The 16,316-nt window shown below is 35.1% G+C and overlaps 1 protein-coding gene across 4 annotated transcripts in view; it reads right to left on the minus strand.

The window, feature by feature from the left end:
* LOC138708243 (adiponectin receptor protein-like) overlaps nt 1-16,316 on the minus strand; it is a 60,217-nt gene that overhangs the window by 28,284 nt on the left and 15,617 nt on the right. For all 4 annotated transcript variants that reach the window (XM_069838590.1, XM_069838589.1, XM_069838591.1 and 1 more), the window contains exons 3-4: nt 9,822-9,941; nt 3,691-3,835 (exon numbers count right to left, since the gene is read on the minus strand). In XM_069838590.1, the coding sequence (XP_069694691.1) occupies nt 3,691-3,835; nt 9,822-9,916 (240 nt within the window). In that variant the 5' untranslated portion in view covers nt 9,917-9,941. The remainder of the gene's footprint in view (nt 1-3,690; nt 3,836-9,821; nt 9,942-16,316) is intronic.

Below are 16,316 nucleotides of genomic sequence, written 5' to 3' on the forward strand. Positions count from 1 at the left end.
CAGAACTCCATACATTGTATTCTTCACCTGACATAATTAGGAACATAAAATCCAGACGTTTGAGATGGGCAGGGCATGTAGCACATATGGGCGAATCCAGAAATGCATATAGAGTGTTAGTTGGGAGGCCAGAGGGAAGAAGCCCTCTGGAGAGGCCAAGAAGTAGATGGGAAGATAATATTAAAATGGATTTGAGGGAGGTGGGATATGATGATAGAGACTGGATTAATCTTGCTCAGAATAAGGACCAGTGGCAGGCTTATGTGAGGGCGGCAATGAACCTCCGGGTTCCTTAAAAGCCAGTAAGTAAGTAAGTAAGTATGACCGAGTAAGGCTGATTTTCAGAAGGTACAATTTATTAATTAATATTTTCCCTATAAATCTTGCAAATAATATGTCTTGTATAAAATAATTCATTGATTTAGTAACATTATGTGTAAATGTATGGCATTAAAAATTATCACGAAATTACTGCCATATTTTTAACCATAAAGACGATATATACAAATCTCTAACATTGTTTGCTTTGTAAACACTTCTAATACAGTGCTGAATCTAACAAATGAATGTTTCCATGCAAATAAAGTAGCACTTAATGTTGATAAAACCATTGTAATCAAATTTGGTTACATAATAGTGTTCACTTTTCCTACAGTATTAGATTAAATAGAACTCAACTCAAAGAATCCATAAGCACAAAGTTTCTTTGTTTAGAGTATGATAATCACATGAACTGGTAAACACACATAGAATGTATTACTCCTAAATTCAGCTCTGCCTGTTATGCATTAAGATCTTTTGGTGATATGAACATACTTAAAATGTCATATTTTGCATATTTCCATTCTGTAATGAATATAGATTAAAATCCTGGGGCATATATAATATATATATATATATATATGAAGCTAAACACGTTTTTGTTTTATAAAAGAAAGCAAAAACAATAATGTGTGCATAAAAGGACATCATGTAAAAATATTTTCCAAAATTTAGAAATCTTGACCTTACCCTGTGAGTACATTCTTTCCCTAATGATGTTTTATATTAAAAACCGAGATACCAATTAGTACTAATCAAGACATTCATAATTTTAATACAAGACACAAATCAGATCTTTATATACACTCTCTTAGTCTAAGTCTAAGCTGTTTAAAAAAAAAAAGAGTTCACTATTCATATATTACAGTCTTCAATGCACTGCCTAATTATTTAAAGCTTTGAAGGACCAAATTTCTACATACTCATACCTTCTACACAACTGATGAATTGTTTAGGCATGTAAATTGAATTATTCTACTTGATATGAAATGTACAATTTTGTACAGCTCAACTAAAATATGCTTGTAAATTGAATTAATATGTTTACTTTTATTATATATTTTTGTATAGCTTAATTGATTAATTGTATAATATGCTGCAAATTGAACAGTAGCCTGTATAGCTCAACTGATGAATTGTTTATGCTTATAAATTGAATTATGAATTGTACACTTTTGTATAGCTTAACGAAAGTATGCTTGTAAATTGAAATAATCTGTTTACTATATATTGTATATTTTTGTATAGCTTGGCTTATGAACTGCATATGCTGTAAATTAAAGTAATCCGTATAATATATATTTTCAATTTTTCTACATCTCAACTGATTGAATGGTTTATGCTCTTAAATTGAATTAACTTACTTGCTATGTATTATATTTTATAGCTCAACTGGTGAATAATTGTTTGGGATTGGTAAATTCAATCCTATGATTGCTGTGTACTGTATATTTTTTGTAGAGCCACCAACATAGCTCAGCTGGCAGACTTACTACGCTGCTGATCTGAAGCTGTGCTCGGGCTTGGGTTAGATCCCTGTTTGGTGTGATTACCTGGTTGGGTTATTTCCGAGGTTATCCCCCAACCATAAGTCAAATTCAGGTAACCTATGGTGAATCCTTGGCTTCAACTCACTTCATCTGGCCAAAAAATTGTAATCTTGTAAAATTTTTACTTGTTCCACATCTTAAAGCATCAATGCTAATGTAGAATCTATGGAATACAATAAATGAAATGAAAAATCTCATTCAGTTTTTCCTTCAAGTAGTCTCTCTTCTTATTTCTAAGTGTACCACTTGCTTCCCGTCTATCATCGAAATAATTATCTCTATTCGTCTGACCTGGATCTGATAAGAATTTCAATTTTGCCTGTTTCCTTCTTTCTGTTACCATGGAGCAATCTTCAACAAACTATGGTTCCTTTTTCTTAGTTTCATAATAACCTATGCTCTGCTCAGCTGCAATTTTGATATTAACTCTGATATTTTACCACACACTATTACTATCTAACTCTTCTACTTCGTCAAAACTTCTTAAAGTGGCAAACGTATTTGAAATTTCGACCTGAAAATTTTGATTAGTTTCCTCATCTTTTAATTTCGAAATATTAATTCTCCTAATATTAACTTGTTGCTCTAATCGTTTGGCTACTGACAATCTTTCTCTTAATTTCCCAATTAACAGATAATGGTCAGAATCACAGTCTGCCCCTCTGAAAGATCGAATGCCTACTATACTACAATAGTATGTCTTTGTTTATCTATCAAGATGTAATCTATTTGATTGCGTGTCAATCCATCTGTAGAAGTCCAAGTATATTTATGTATGTCCTTATGTGGGAATGTTGTACTTTTACGATTAAATTATTGATGTGGCAAATTTGACTACCCCAACTCAATTATCATTACTAGTTATGTGTAAGCTCATTTTTCAAATTGTCGGTTTAAAAATATCATCCCATCTTATTTCAGCATTGAATTCCCCCAATAAAATTTTCATGTGATATCTAGATAATTGCTTAAAAGTGTTTTTCAATTTCTCGTAGAAGCTATCCTTTATATGGTCGTCTTTGTCTTCTGTAGGGGCACGAATATTTATAATTATGATATCGCACCATCTACCTTTAAGTACTATATATGGTAACCTGTTACTGATAAATTCGACCTTTTTTCCTGCCGATTTTATTATTTTATGAATATAGAATCCTGTTCCTAACGTGATCATTGTCTCCTTCCCCATAGTACAGGAAGTTATCTGCTATTGCTGATATGCCATTTCCATCTAACCTAACCTCCTTTACTCCCACAAAGTCTATTCTATATCTAAGCTAATTCTTTTGTTACAAATATTACCACTCCTATTCTATAGACTTGTGACATTCCAAGCACCTCGTTTTCACTGTATATAAGTCAAAATCAGAATCCCCATCTAATATACAGTCCCTGTGAATATGTGGTGTACAAGCGGTTCCTTGAAGAGTATCTTTTTGGCAGTTCATAATAATAATAATAATAATAATAATAATAATAATAATAATAATAATAATAATAATAATAATAATAATATTATTATTATTATTATTCAGAAAAAAAAATTTTCGCGAAGCACCCTGGTGCTATTTCATTTATGACTACACTCCTGCTACAAATTATATAAGGAACTGCCGCTAATGTATACATGAGAATATACAGCAACGAACAAATAGCCACAATTAAAATAACATTGTATAATGAATTAAGTTGTTCAGTATAAAAGTGTAAGCACTGCAACAATAATCAATTCTGATATTATTCTTATGTTGTAAAAGCCTGCAATAAACTATTCCTCAATTAATTAATGGTTCATTATATTTATCACTACTACTCCCACCTCACAGTCCAACAGGTGTTCGTCTTCAGGTGTGCTGGGAAGAGGACATCCAACGCCATCATCTTCCTCTGCCAGAACACTGGCATCATCATCCAGAAGCTCATTCACATCACGGAAAACAGGAATCTCTGATGAGAGTGATTCCCTAAGGATTTGTATGTATAAATTAATACAGATATTGCAACAGATTTAGAGAGATTACACAAAGCTATCAAATTTATCGAGACAATTTAATTTATCTATTTAAACGTCAGTAATAATGGAAATGAACAGCAGCTGCAAAAATCAACATATCTCAGAATACAGTAAGAAATTTCTACTATTCCATGGGACAATAACTAAATGATGATTTTCGAATTATTCCATATTTTAACAGTTTTTATGATATCTAACAAGCAAATAATATGAAGTGAGTAGATTTATACCCCAAACAAATAATGCTTAAGTCATATGAAATCTGAAAATAAACAACATTCCTCATTTAAGATTCTGCTTAACTCACTTGTATAAGACCATTCTGCTTGCTTAGATGAGATGAAATATAAAAATGTGAAAGAAAATCGAAAAATTGGTGCAAAGTACAATAAAATATCTGACATAGTCACTATGTACAATTTCCTGAAACAAGAGACAGACTACATGGAAATGATTGAACTAATATACTACGGTAACTACGAATTAACTCAAGTCATGTAAATGAAAAGAGATATAACTTAAAGTATCTGAAATGGACACTTTAAAAATACATAGTGTTACAGAGTTCACTTAATACAGTATGATATGGAGATTATAAAAATAAGAAAACTGACAAGTCTATGTGCTTATTAGTTGAGCCATCAACACTTCAATCCATATATAAGATGAAATTAATAACAATTTAGTTTGAGCTGAGTATTTGTAATATAAAACCTTTATTTTTTGGTAATAAAAACCTTCAAATCAGAATTGTAAGAGACAAACAGTCAAGGACACTGACGTTAACTAGTATCATCAAATGAAGTCATTACACTGAAATGTACACTACATGTTTGCAAACATCATACTGAATATTGAAATTTTGTTAACAGCTATAAAGTGATGTACAAGAAGATAAAAAGTAAGTGCTGTCAAGATATTTTGAAATCATGTCTTCAATCACATTTATAACTTCAGCATGAAACATGTAAGTGATTATTACTTATGAACTCTGAATACTGTGAAAGTTGATGAAACCTTAGTGATTCATTTGGATTGATCATATTTAGTGTCAAATTCCGTTATAAAGTTATAAGATGCAACTCTAAATTTAAAGAGAAAAATGAAATTCAACTCAACATAATTTAATACTCAATAAACAGCTATTATAACTTTTATAATATACGAGTATTATCGAGAAATAGTGAAATGCATTAATCTTAAGATGTACGGAAGATTTAGTCTGAAATCTTTCAAAGCAAAGCAATATAACTGTGCAATTACTTTGAAACTATTTCAAATATAGTTTTAGAAAATATAACATTTTAAGTCAGGTGAGCATACGTGTAGGGGTATTTCACAGTATTTTTTTGGTTAGACATGTGACATTTAAAAGTTCAGCTTACCATACATACTACCATTTAATAATGTTCATGAATCTGCAGTGTTTTCTTACGACGATTTTTCAACTGCTATGGATCTGCAGTGTTAGAAATAATTGTAACAGCTAGTATAACTATAGTAATCATTAGTAACAAAATAGAATTAATTTAAGTTCTCAAAACAAATAATACTATACATGTTAGGCATGTGACAGAGATAAGACATGGAGAAACTGCATTTTGTGAATACAAGAAATTATTCTGAAGTTTTGGGATAAATTTGATAAATGTAATATTTTATTGATAGTCTAAACTTGCTTGACATGGTAGTCAGACTTTATTTCTACATTTCCATAATTTTCTGTAATTTTTTATATATGAATGCGTTAGACATGTGATATTTTGTCCATATGTGTCATACAACTTAAATACTGATAAAATAAGTATATCACAACTGCACTAGAAAACAAGAATAAAGGATTATTTAATCGTATGGACTTGTAAAGGAGACACTTGAGGTGCTTAAATCAAAACAAATGTGTTGGGCTGATATCCACAATTCTTTGCTTGGCAAGAAGGTAACACATGTTATAGCCAGAAAACCCAACAGCAAATATCAATTCACAACTCTGCTAAGGATTGCACCTATGTTGCTATCATCAGCCAGAACATACTCATCTTTGACATCCAGCCACACAAAGGTGGAACACTGTCTGAACTTTTGTGCTTGTGAATTTGATGTGTGTGTCAGTCTCGGTGATGATGATACTTTACACTTTCCTTCTTGTGCAGAAAATGACTAGGACCCAGGCACCAATCTTTTTCCTTCTTATCATAGCATTTGACATGGCACATGAGGCATCATGAGTTTGCATGTTGTTGCATACAGTGCTTCACAAGTATGTTGCTGTCTCCTGTAAAGGGTGTATTTAGGCTAAAACACATGTGGTGTGATACTTTACTGCATTTCACATAATGCGAACTAATGTCTCTGGCACTTCCGTCACATCTTGCCATTGTTCCTCCAGGCTGACCGTAAAATGAATGATTTCTTCTGAAGGAACATACGAAAGTATGAATTTTTCATCACCCTTGAGCAACTTCCTCGCAATACACTCAGCCATACCATTCTCTTGATGTCAACAGCACCCTTTCTGTGAGATGTTTCAAAGAAGCTCTAGTCTGCTGGAAATCCAAAGTATTCTTCATGGTGCAGAAGGCTATCTAAATTGAGCTGATTTTTAAATTGTGATACTGCTCCATCAGTGCAATAATGACAGAAAGCAATCTTCAGGCCCCTCTGAAAACCAGATGAAAAGCAACAGCAGCATATTTTTCATGATTGAGCTACCCTTAGTTCTTTACAATACAATATTATCACAGCTGTGAATAATACAACAGTTTCAGTGCCCTGTGAGAGTAAGTAATTTCTTTTTGAAATTTGATCACGTATCACAAGGTATTCTGTTCAATCTTGTCGCATCTCTCTTTGCATGAAGTGATATAGCACTACTGCCTGTTTGCTGGGTGACTTTGGCAGTGCTTTGTTAGTTCTGCTGTTTGCTTTTCCCAATTCTTGAGAAGAAATTTTATGCTCTTTTGACGATAATATTTGCTTTTATCTTCCTCCTTTGCATTATAATGTTGTTCTTCTTCACTTGCTAGTTTCTTTCTCCGATTCTGTCATCTCACTTTTCCAGATGTTGAAGATATGACCACCATGATTTAAACTACTGTATGAAAGTGTAATAATGGGACAAAATAAAGTTTACAGTATGAGCATATTTATTAACAGCAAAGTAAATGCAGGCAGTAACATATATGTCATACACCTAATGAAATGTGAACCTCCCATATTTCAGGACTAAACACAGGAGATTTGAATGTTCTAGCAGACGTGCTTTATAATGGAGTTAGAGTACAGAAGATCACAATTCAGAAGGCAGTTTTTCAGTATTTCAGCACTCAAAATTTAGTCCTAAATTGTCAGACATAAGACAAGAGACACATGTACAAATAGATTGTAGGTAGCCATTCTGAAAAACTTGAGCAAGGTTGCCAAATACAATTCACAGATGCCAGCTATTATCTGTCAATGATATGGATTTTGTAAAATTCTTCGCTCTTGATCAGTGGAAAATATAATGTTTAATGTCACATGCCTAAAACAAATTTTGCAATTTTCGTGTTTACAGTGATAACATTTCTCACACATGAATTACTGGTAGTTAATTTTGATATATTTGAAAAGTACATGCCATTAGCTTTCATTTCATGTGCCACTTGTGTCAATTTCTTCAAAGTGAAAATTCACACACCATGTAACAGGCAAACGCAGAGTGAGGCAGAGGCATTAGAGTTTTATATGCTTACAAAACTGAAAAATACAATCAAAAGTTTGTGTATTTTCTCGAATATTCTGCGCACTTTTTTCCGAAATATACTAGGGTAAACTAGGTAGTTATTGACCAGTATACGGTGATTGACCGGTTCCTTTTTTCAAGTATATTGTGAATAAACCACGATCGTGATTTCACTTTTTGCTGCATATACCTCTAGTAACAACCCTTATTTGTGGTTAGTTGTCGCTGTTCATCCCACTGAGTTAGTGTCTGTTGTCTGAGAGGGCTGAAATCGATTGGAAATGCAACTGAACTTAAACAAGTGTAAGTAACTAGAGAAATTGCTAAGAATAATGCACGCAATTATTTATTTATTCTGCAAAGGATACATAAATTCTGGTGCTCGTTTTTACACTCACAGTGTGAGAAAAGGTATAAGGTTTCCGTCCACAGAATATTATTTTGTAAAAGTTTTTATATGACATAAAAATGCCCCGTGGTCAATCACTATAAAGTGTATGTCCGCAAACTACAGTGATTGGTCGTTCATAAATTATTTGTTAGAATAATGACCAATGTGCTTCAATTCTATATATGTTATCGGTTAAATGATGGGGATTTTTACAGGACTGATACTATATTATAATGCCTAAGCCAGGTAAAGTGCATTATACAGGGGAAGCTTTACGAAACGCTACAGAACCTGTCCGCAGTGGATTTGATTTAAATGAAGCTGCCAAGAAGTTTGGTGTCCTAAAAGCAACCTTAGCGTCCAGAAACAAATATCCCGTTGAAGGAAAAGTGTTCTTTGGTCCTCGTCCAGTGCTGGGTGAAGCCATTTGTAATAACATCAGAGAAATGACACACACTTGCTTCTGATAAGGCACAAAAGAGAAAAATGAAAGAAGAGGCAAGAGAAGAAAGGAAGCGAATAAGAAATGAAAGAAAAGGCAGCGAGAAGAGTTCTTTTCTTATTTTTTTTAACTTGGTTATTTAACGACACTGTATCAACTACGAGGTTATTTAGCGTCGATGGGATTGATGATAGCGAGATGGTATTTGGCGAGATGAGGCCGAGGATTCGTCATAGATTACCTGAAATTTGCCTTACGGTTGGGCAAAACCTCGGAAAAACACAACCAGGTAATCAGCCTAAGCGGGAATTGAACCCACGCCCGAACGAAACTTCGGATCGGCAGGCAAACACCTTTGCCGACAGAGCTACGCCGGTGGCGAATAGTTCTTAATGAAAAAGATCAGAAGAAGAGAAACGAAACAGACAAGAAAAAAGTGAAAATTGTGAAAATGTGTTGTTCAATCACTAATAAATGAGTATTCAATAACTGTGCAGTAGACGGTCCATCACTAATAAGCGTGTGGTCAATAACTGTGCAGTAGACAGTCAATAACTGTGCAGTAGACGGTCAATAACTGTAAAAGTGGACTTGTTGTGTTTATTTAATTTATCTTTGCATTAAAATTTTATTTTTTCTTTTGTTTATTGATTTTGATTTGTTTCTGAATCTTCACTTGACCCAATGCTTTTAAAATTCTCTCAATAAGTTACCACTGTTTTCCGCTATTTCATTGTTTTATTATTCATTAGCTTAAGTGGTCAATCACTATACAGTTTACCCTAGTAAAAAATGCGGGTGCGTGGCTTATTCAAAATGAAGTTGGCAACATTGTCTGATTTTCCTCCTGCACAACTCCTAAGGTGACATCTTCTCACGTGGCTATTTCAATTGTTAACATTGTTAAATGGTGAAAAGAATGAAAAAGTTAATAGTGATAGCAGGTATTTATTACAACAAACCAAGTAGTATCAAACAAAATAAAGGTAGTTCATCTACTGACGCGAGCTGTTAATATTTCAGAATATTGTATAAACAGCTGAGTAAGAAAGACAACTGCATGCGCACAGAGTGAGGTTGAAATGCATCCTGTTCCAGGATATTTATTGTTAACTGAAGTGTATTTGTGTTTAATTGTTCTTAGTTTGTCGTGAATACATTAGCTGAAAGTTATATATTTTTTTTTTATTTTTCTCTTTTCCATTTAAAAGTGGGGTGCTCAGCTTATTCGAGGGTATGGGGTATTCAAGAAAATATGGTATCAACTTGTCTACCTCCTAAATAAAATGTATTCACTAATCCAAACGAAAAATATCCTTTATATACATCTTTAAGGCTGTAATGTTTTATATTATTAAAATACTGGTAGGAACAATTACCTCTCTGGATCCCACAGTGGTCGGCGACGAAGACCTTCATTTAACCCCAAAGCTGAATCCTCCAATGTCTCAATTGCGTCCTCATAGTCACTCATTGCAAGGTTGTATATCTTTAGATGTCTAGAACGGAAATACAACCACTATCAGCATCTATTTAAACATCATGTTATACATATATTCAGGGGCAGCCCGTCCTTAGGGACCACTGGGGCCATGCCCCACCAATATTTCGTTCTCCAGCAATTTTCTTTTCGCATTTAAAATGCGTAAATTTTATTCAGTACAGTGTACTGGATTCATAATTGTTTCAGTAAATTTCATAACATGGCGCAATGTCAAAGATTGTACGACATTAAATATTGAGCTTGGGCCCGCATCAAAGGGCCCCACAACTTTAATCAACTGCCATGGTGTGAGGTATGCAATGTTCGCTATCGACAGAGATTCACAAAGTGTTACGAAGTTATCATCACGAGTATAATGCTTCTCATTGGGACAGAAGCGACAGTCGCAGTTATTTGTTGTACTGTGAGTCGCAGTGGGTTAATTCTAGAAGTGTCCATATGAACTTTGAATAGTGCATGCAAGTGAAGTGTGAAAACATGAATAAAGTGTATTACCTATTAAAATATCGTTTTCTTCGTTAAAATTAGAAGATAAACTTGAAGTTAAATGACTAGGCACACATCAACCAAATGACTTCAGTTTTACACAGGCAGATGGTATGAAAAGGAGAACTTTCTGCAAATCGTGGTTTACAAAGAAGACCTGGCTAACTGTAAGTGACAAAAACCAAAGTTTATTTTGTTTCTATTGTCTACTGTTTGGTGGTGAGGGGCTGTGGATGTCGCACAGTGGGGTATTTGGCCGATTTAGACAGCCAAAATTATTTTTGTACTTCAATTGAGTCTAAACGTGCTGTCTTATTAATTTATTGTATTTTAAGTGATATGAAATGCTTCTAATGAAGAAATATATTATTTCTACCATTTTAAGCCATTTAATTAGCCATTAAAATCAAAATATAAGTTTAACCTAAATATTCATGCTTATTATTACTTAAAATCTGACTCACACTGATCAGCACGATAATGATGATGATGATGAGAACCATGGTTCATCAGAAAATTTCATTTGTTACGTCAGTAGATTCTTTGACTAATCTCATTCTATCAGCGCGACAACAACATGGCAAAGAAGGAGTAGGATTCTATCAGACAAACTTGAAGTGGTTCACCTGGGTAGCATATTTAAGTCAATACCTCCGTATCTGTACTTCTAGGCAAATCTTCTTTTGCTTCTCTCACTCAACTCCTGAAATTTCTTCGTTAGCCGTCCCGGTCTATTCATTACTTTAAGAATTTCGAATATTTCTTTGATTCAATCACTGTTTTTCTTAATGAATGTATTCTATTTTTTGTGTGCTGTGATCCATCTTCATGGGATATGATGATAGAGACTGGATTAATCTTGCACAGGATAGGGACCAATGGCGGGCTTATGTGAGGGCGGCAATGAACCTTCGGATTCCTTAAAAGCCATTTGTAAGTAAGTAAGTGATCCATCTTCATTTCAATTCAGACTTATAATGTGAACATTTACTCTTTATTTCTTTTACGAGGGAGGATCGGAAAGTAATGCACAATAATTAAAAAAAAAAGTTTAATAGGTAAACAAAAATAAATAATACACAAATGAACTCACATCTTTCAAGGTACGATCACACGTCGCTACTTTTACAGCGCTGCAGTACAAAAAACTGCGCAACTCTTGTACTGCGACATGTGAACAATGGTGCAACCCGAAAAGTAGCGGCTGCCGAACCTGCTGCCCGCTACTTTTCCATGCTGCGCGCAACTTAAAAGTAGCGACGTGTGAACAGGGTTCTCAGGGTTGCAGCCGCAGCATTTTTGATATCGGTTTTGTTGAAACTTTTGCTGTGGTTGCAACCAATTTTACCACCCAAATGTGCCAATGATACTTTTATTGCTTGGATATATTTTAATGTTAAATGTGATGAAAATAAATTATTTGTAACAGTTATCAAATACACAACACAGTCTGAGCATAATTGGTGATGATATAATTCATTTTTTTAATTTTTCGTAGCGTAGTTCCAAAGAGGAGGGTTGCCAACATTGATTACGTGAATATACTGTTGGTTATCATTTAAGTATATAGGCGTTTTTGAAAGCTTTATAGTAAAAATAATGTCAATTTCTGAATACTAGATACGACAGAAAAGCAAATAATAGATAAGGAAGCTTTCGCATGAGTTTCTTAATAATGCGAACATAACCACAAAATGTATATTGAGAAGTGAATATGGAGATGGAAACCTGCAGCATGACTGCGGCTGCAAAAGTAGCGCCTTGCATGTGAACAGACTTGCAACCTCCAGTTGCAACTTTTGCAGCACTTGGGTTGTGCAGAACGAAAAGTAGCGTGGAGCGCTCTACTTTTGGCTTATGTGTGAACACGACATGCAACTTTTGCAGCTGCAGTATAAAAGTAGCGCTGCAAAAGTAGCGACGTGTGACCGTACCTTTAGTTACTTTTCTACATAGGCACCAAGTTTCTCTACACATTTCTCCCATCGTGGAACCAGTTTCAGTCTATACCCTGTTCATAGAAGTCTATTCAGTTGGAGTGTAACCATCTGCAGACAGTTGATTACACTTCTGCATCGGTCACAAAGCAATGGCTGGCCAGGAATTTATTCATGGGACCAAACAGATGAAATTCCGATGGTGCAAGGTCTGGACTGTATGGTGGAAGCTGGAGCACCTCCCAACCAAATGTGTTGATTTTCTCACGAACAGAAGCCGCAACACAGGGGCGAGCATTGTCATGAAGAAGTATGACATCTCAACATTGTTACAGCATTTGACACGAAGAGCACGACGCAACTTTACCAATGTTTCAATGTAGGCTGCAGCACTCACAATGGTCCCGTGTTTAGCAACGTCTGCCAACAATACACCATGCATATCCCAGAACACAGTTAAAAGCACTTCCTTAGCAGATTGCGTCACTTTGAATTTTTTCTTCACTGGGGAAGAAGCATGCCACTCCATAGAGGCCTGCATTGTTTTGGGCGTGTAGTGGTACATCAAGGACTCATCACCAGTGACAATTCCTTTCAGAAAGTCATCCCCTTCTGCAGCGTAACGCCTTAAGTGGTCCAAGAATGTCATCATTTGCTGGCCCTTTTGGGCGTCTGTCAGGTTCTTAGCCACCCAGTGGGCACTAACTTTATGAAATTTCAGTGTGTCATGCACGATATTGTACACCGCGCCATATGAAATGTTGAACTGCTGAGATAAGGTTCGCAGTTGGATCCGCCAGTCATTCAAAATTGCCACCTCAATGCCTGTGACATTCTGCTGGGTTACAGCTGTTACCGGCAGCCCAGAACTTGGTGAAACACAAAGTTCTCATGGCCATCTGCGAAGAATACGTACCACCTAGAGATGTTGCTATGGTCTATACAGTCTTCCCTGTACACTTAGCGGCAAAAAGAATGGGCCGACTCTTGGTCGATAGAAATGCTAATTCTATCGCGCGGTTCACTCGTGTAAACATAACATAACAGCATTGCTATGGTGTCTCTTCATTGAAAGTCGTCCATCTATAATGTAGTAAACCTTATGAGCAGTGTGTGGCCCAGTGGTAAGAAGTCTGACATCTGTACCAGAGGTTGTGAGTTCGCCTCCCGGTACGGTAAAATTATTATTTTTTTTATTTTAACTTTTACTTAATTTATTAGTTTAAATGTGAAATGGCATTTGTTAACAAACTTCGTTATGCCTGCCTTGTAAAAATATTATTGCCCATCACCTGTGGGCTATTAATAGGTGAGACCTGGCCTGTATAAACAAAAATACTTGTTTCACATCTTAAAAAACTGGACGCATATCAAACACAAATAAATAATTAAATTAAAAAAACAAACAATTTTTTAATATATTAACAAAACAAGGCCTGTGATGGGGACTAGTATCTCGTCCACACACCACCTGCGTCAACAACTGTCCTCATTCTGCGCAGCATGGAGTCCACAAGATTATGGAACAGGTCTAAATTCTTGGCCATCTCCTCCCACGCATCTAGAACTCTGTCCCACAAATCCTCAGGTGTCCGAATGGGCGGTTGTTCTGCCCAATTAGAGCGTAGGATCCTTTTGCTGCAGTCCACAAATTTTGAATCGGATTCATATCTGGTGAATTTGGAGGCCAGTCGACTGGGTCGACATAACGCCTCCTCGTAAACCATCCTGCTGGAAGAAAAGTGTTCCTTTTGGATATCATTTTCCGTTGTATTAACAGATAGCAGTATTGCTTGAAAGAGAGAGGGAGGTTTATTATTTATTAGAGTTTGGGCATATTCTAAGAGATATCGCCACATAATTATAGCTTTGCGAGACACATATGATGGCAAATTTGTAATTAAAAAAAGAAGATTGGGGGAGTTTCGAACCTTGAGCTACTACTATCAATTTGTTCAATAGACCAATGCCGTAACGACTTATGCAACTGTGACTTGTTAATATCAGTTCGGCATAATACGTGGTTTTCCTGTTCATATTCGCTCCGGTCGGTTGATTTTGTATTTATCAATTTTATTATTATTTCACTCTTCAAGGGCCCTGGTGTATCTAGAATCAACCCGCCATTCGATTTTATTACATATTTTAGACTCTTAAACAAAATACAGCAAATTTAAATGGTTTAATATGTGTTACCTAGTGAACTACGGCTTTGACGATACGAGCATGTGCAATGTTATGTCTCTGGAACTTAGAAATTGTTGGCCGGCCCATTCTTTTTGCCGATAAGTGTACATGCCACACATGTCCCTGTGAATTTTACTCGGGTTATGTCCTTTAGTCCACAGAAATCGCACAACTGCTCTTCACAAGTTGACGACAGTAACATGCGCGCCATCTTTGTTGCGTAGTTCACACTTCTCTCGCTAGAGTTGCACATGCAAAACAAATTGTGTCTGTAGTGAAAACTTCAAACTATATCTTGGTGAAATGTCAACAATACAGACGCAATACCAATGCAGAAAAAATTGTTTTACTTTCCGATCCATCCTCGTATTTGTTCGTCAGTAATTTTCATAGGCTAGTAGGAAATTTTTCACAAATTCTCTTATTTTTCGTTAATATTTGGTAAACTTTGTCGCGGCATCATATTACACAACTTTCTTCGAGTCATTGTATTGACGTCCAGTTGCCCTAAAAATTCGAATAATATAAAACAGAAATAAACATAGAGTCGAAAATTCTACATTTCTACTAACAGGTCTAGTTTACTTTTCACTAGTACCCTACTTCATACCTTCAAATCCGAATTTTCATTTTTACATAATATTTTCCCTCCCCCTTCATATTTTGACATGTGGAGCACTAAAGGTTATTTCTTGCAAAATTTAAATTTTCAAAATTTGAAAACTGATTTTAGTTTCTCCTCTGTTTATTCTTCTACACGTATATATATTTTTACAAAGTAATTTATAAATTACTATTTCAACATCCTAAAATAAAGACAGTTTTATAAAATCTGTGCACATATTGCAGAAAAAACCGAAATTTTGGTGATGTGCATAATTATGCACACAGGGTCGGAAAGGTTAATGAACCTATATCTTGGAAAATTGCGCGATACTGCAGCTGATTTATACGAAATCGTGAAGCAGAAGCCTTAACCTTCCTATTACAGTAAAAACCTTACCAGGAAATGAACTAATATACTCGAGTTTGCTAAAATTAGTTTATGAAAACAATTAAAAAAAAATTTCTTCAGAGCGCTTTGTCGTCAAAATAGCTACAATATCGAAGAAAATATTTAAAATGTATCCATACTTGCTGGCTTCATCAGAATCAGTAACTATTCACTTCAGACAATACGCCGAATAAATATTAATTGTAGAATGTAAGCTTACACAGACAATGCCAAGAAAAGAATGTCCACTAAAGAAGACGATCAAGTTTCGACTGTCATACAGCCTCAAGGTTTGCGCGAAGCGGTGGAAGTAGGGTAGTTTAGTGTTCCCTGACTATTCAGCCTTTTCATGTGGTATTTTTTTCCTACATAGAACGAGTTTTAGAAAATCGACTTTTGGCTGCCTAAATCGGCCAAATACCCCACTGTGCATCGACAGATTCCAAAGATCTAAAACATTTAAGGGAGCGCATAAAAAATCAAGAAGAAAGCGCAATACATTTAGAAAATGTTTGTAAGTTTAAACTATTTGGGACAGTAAATATCGCAGCGAAAATTGATTCCGTGGTCAAATTTTCAATCCAGAAACACAACGAACAGGTCACAAAAAACAGACATATACTAGCAAAAGTAATTGATTCTTTAGTATTTTGCGGAACTCACGAATTATAATTGAATGTTCAGAACGAAAATCACGGACAGTATGTATGGTGTATACATCGAAGATCTGAAACAGAACATTAATTCTACAGATTTTGTTGTTGTG

This window comes from Periplaneta americana, chromosome 10 (genome assembly GCF_040183065.1).
Source record: "Periplaneta americana isolate PAMFEO1 chromosome 10, P.americana_PAMFEO1_priV1, whole genome shotgun sequence".
In the NCBI taxonomy this organism is placed as follows: Eukaryota; Metazoa; Arthropoda; class Insecta; order Blattodea; family Blattidae; genus Periplaneta; species Periplaneta americana.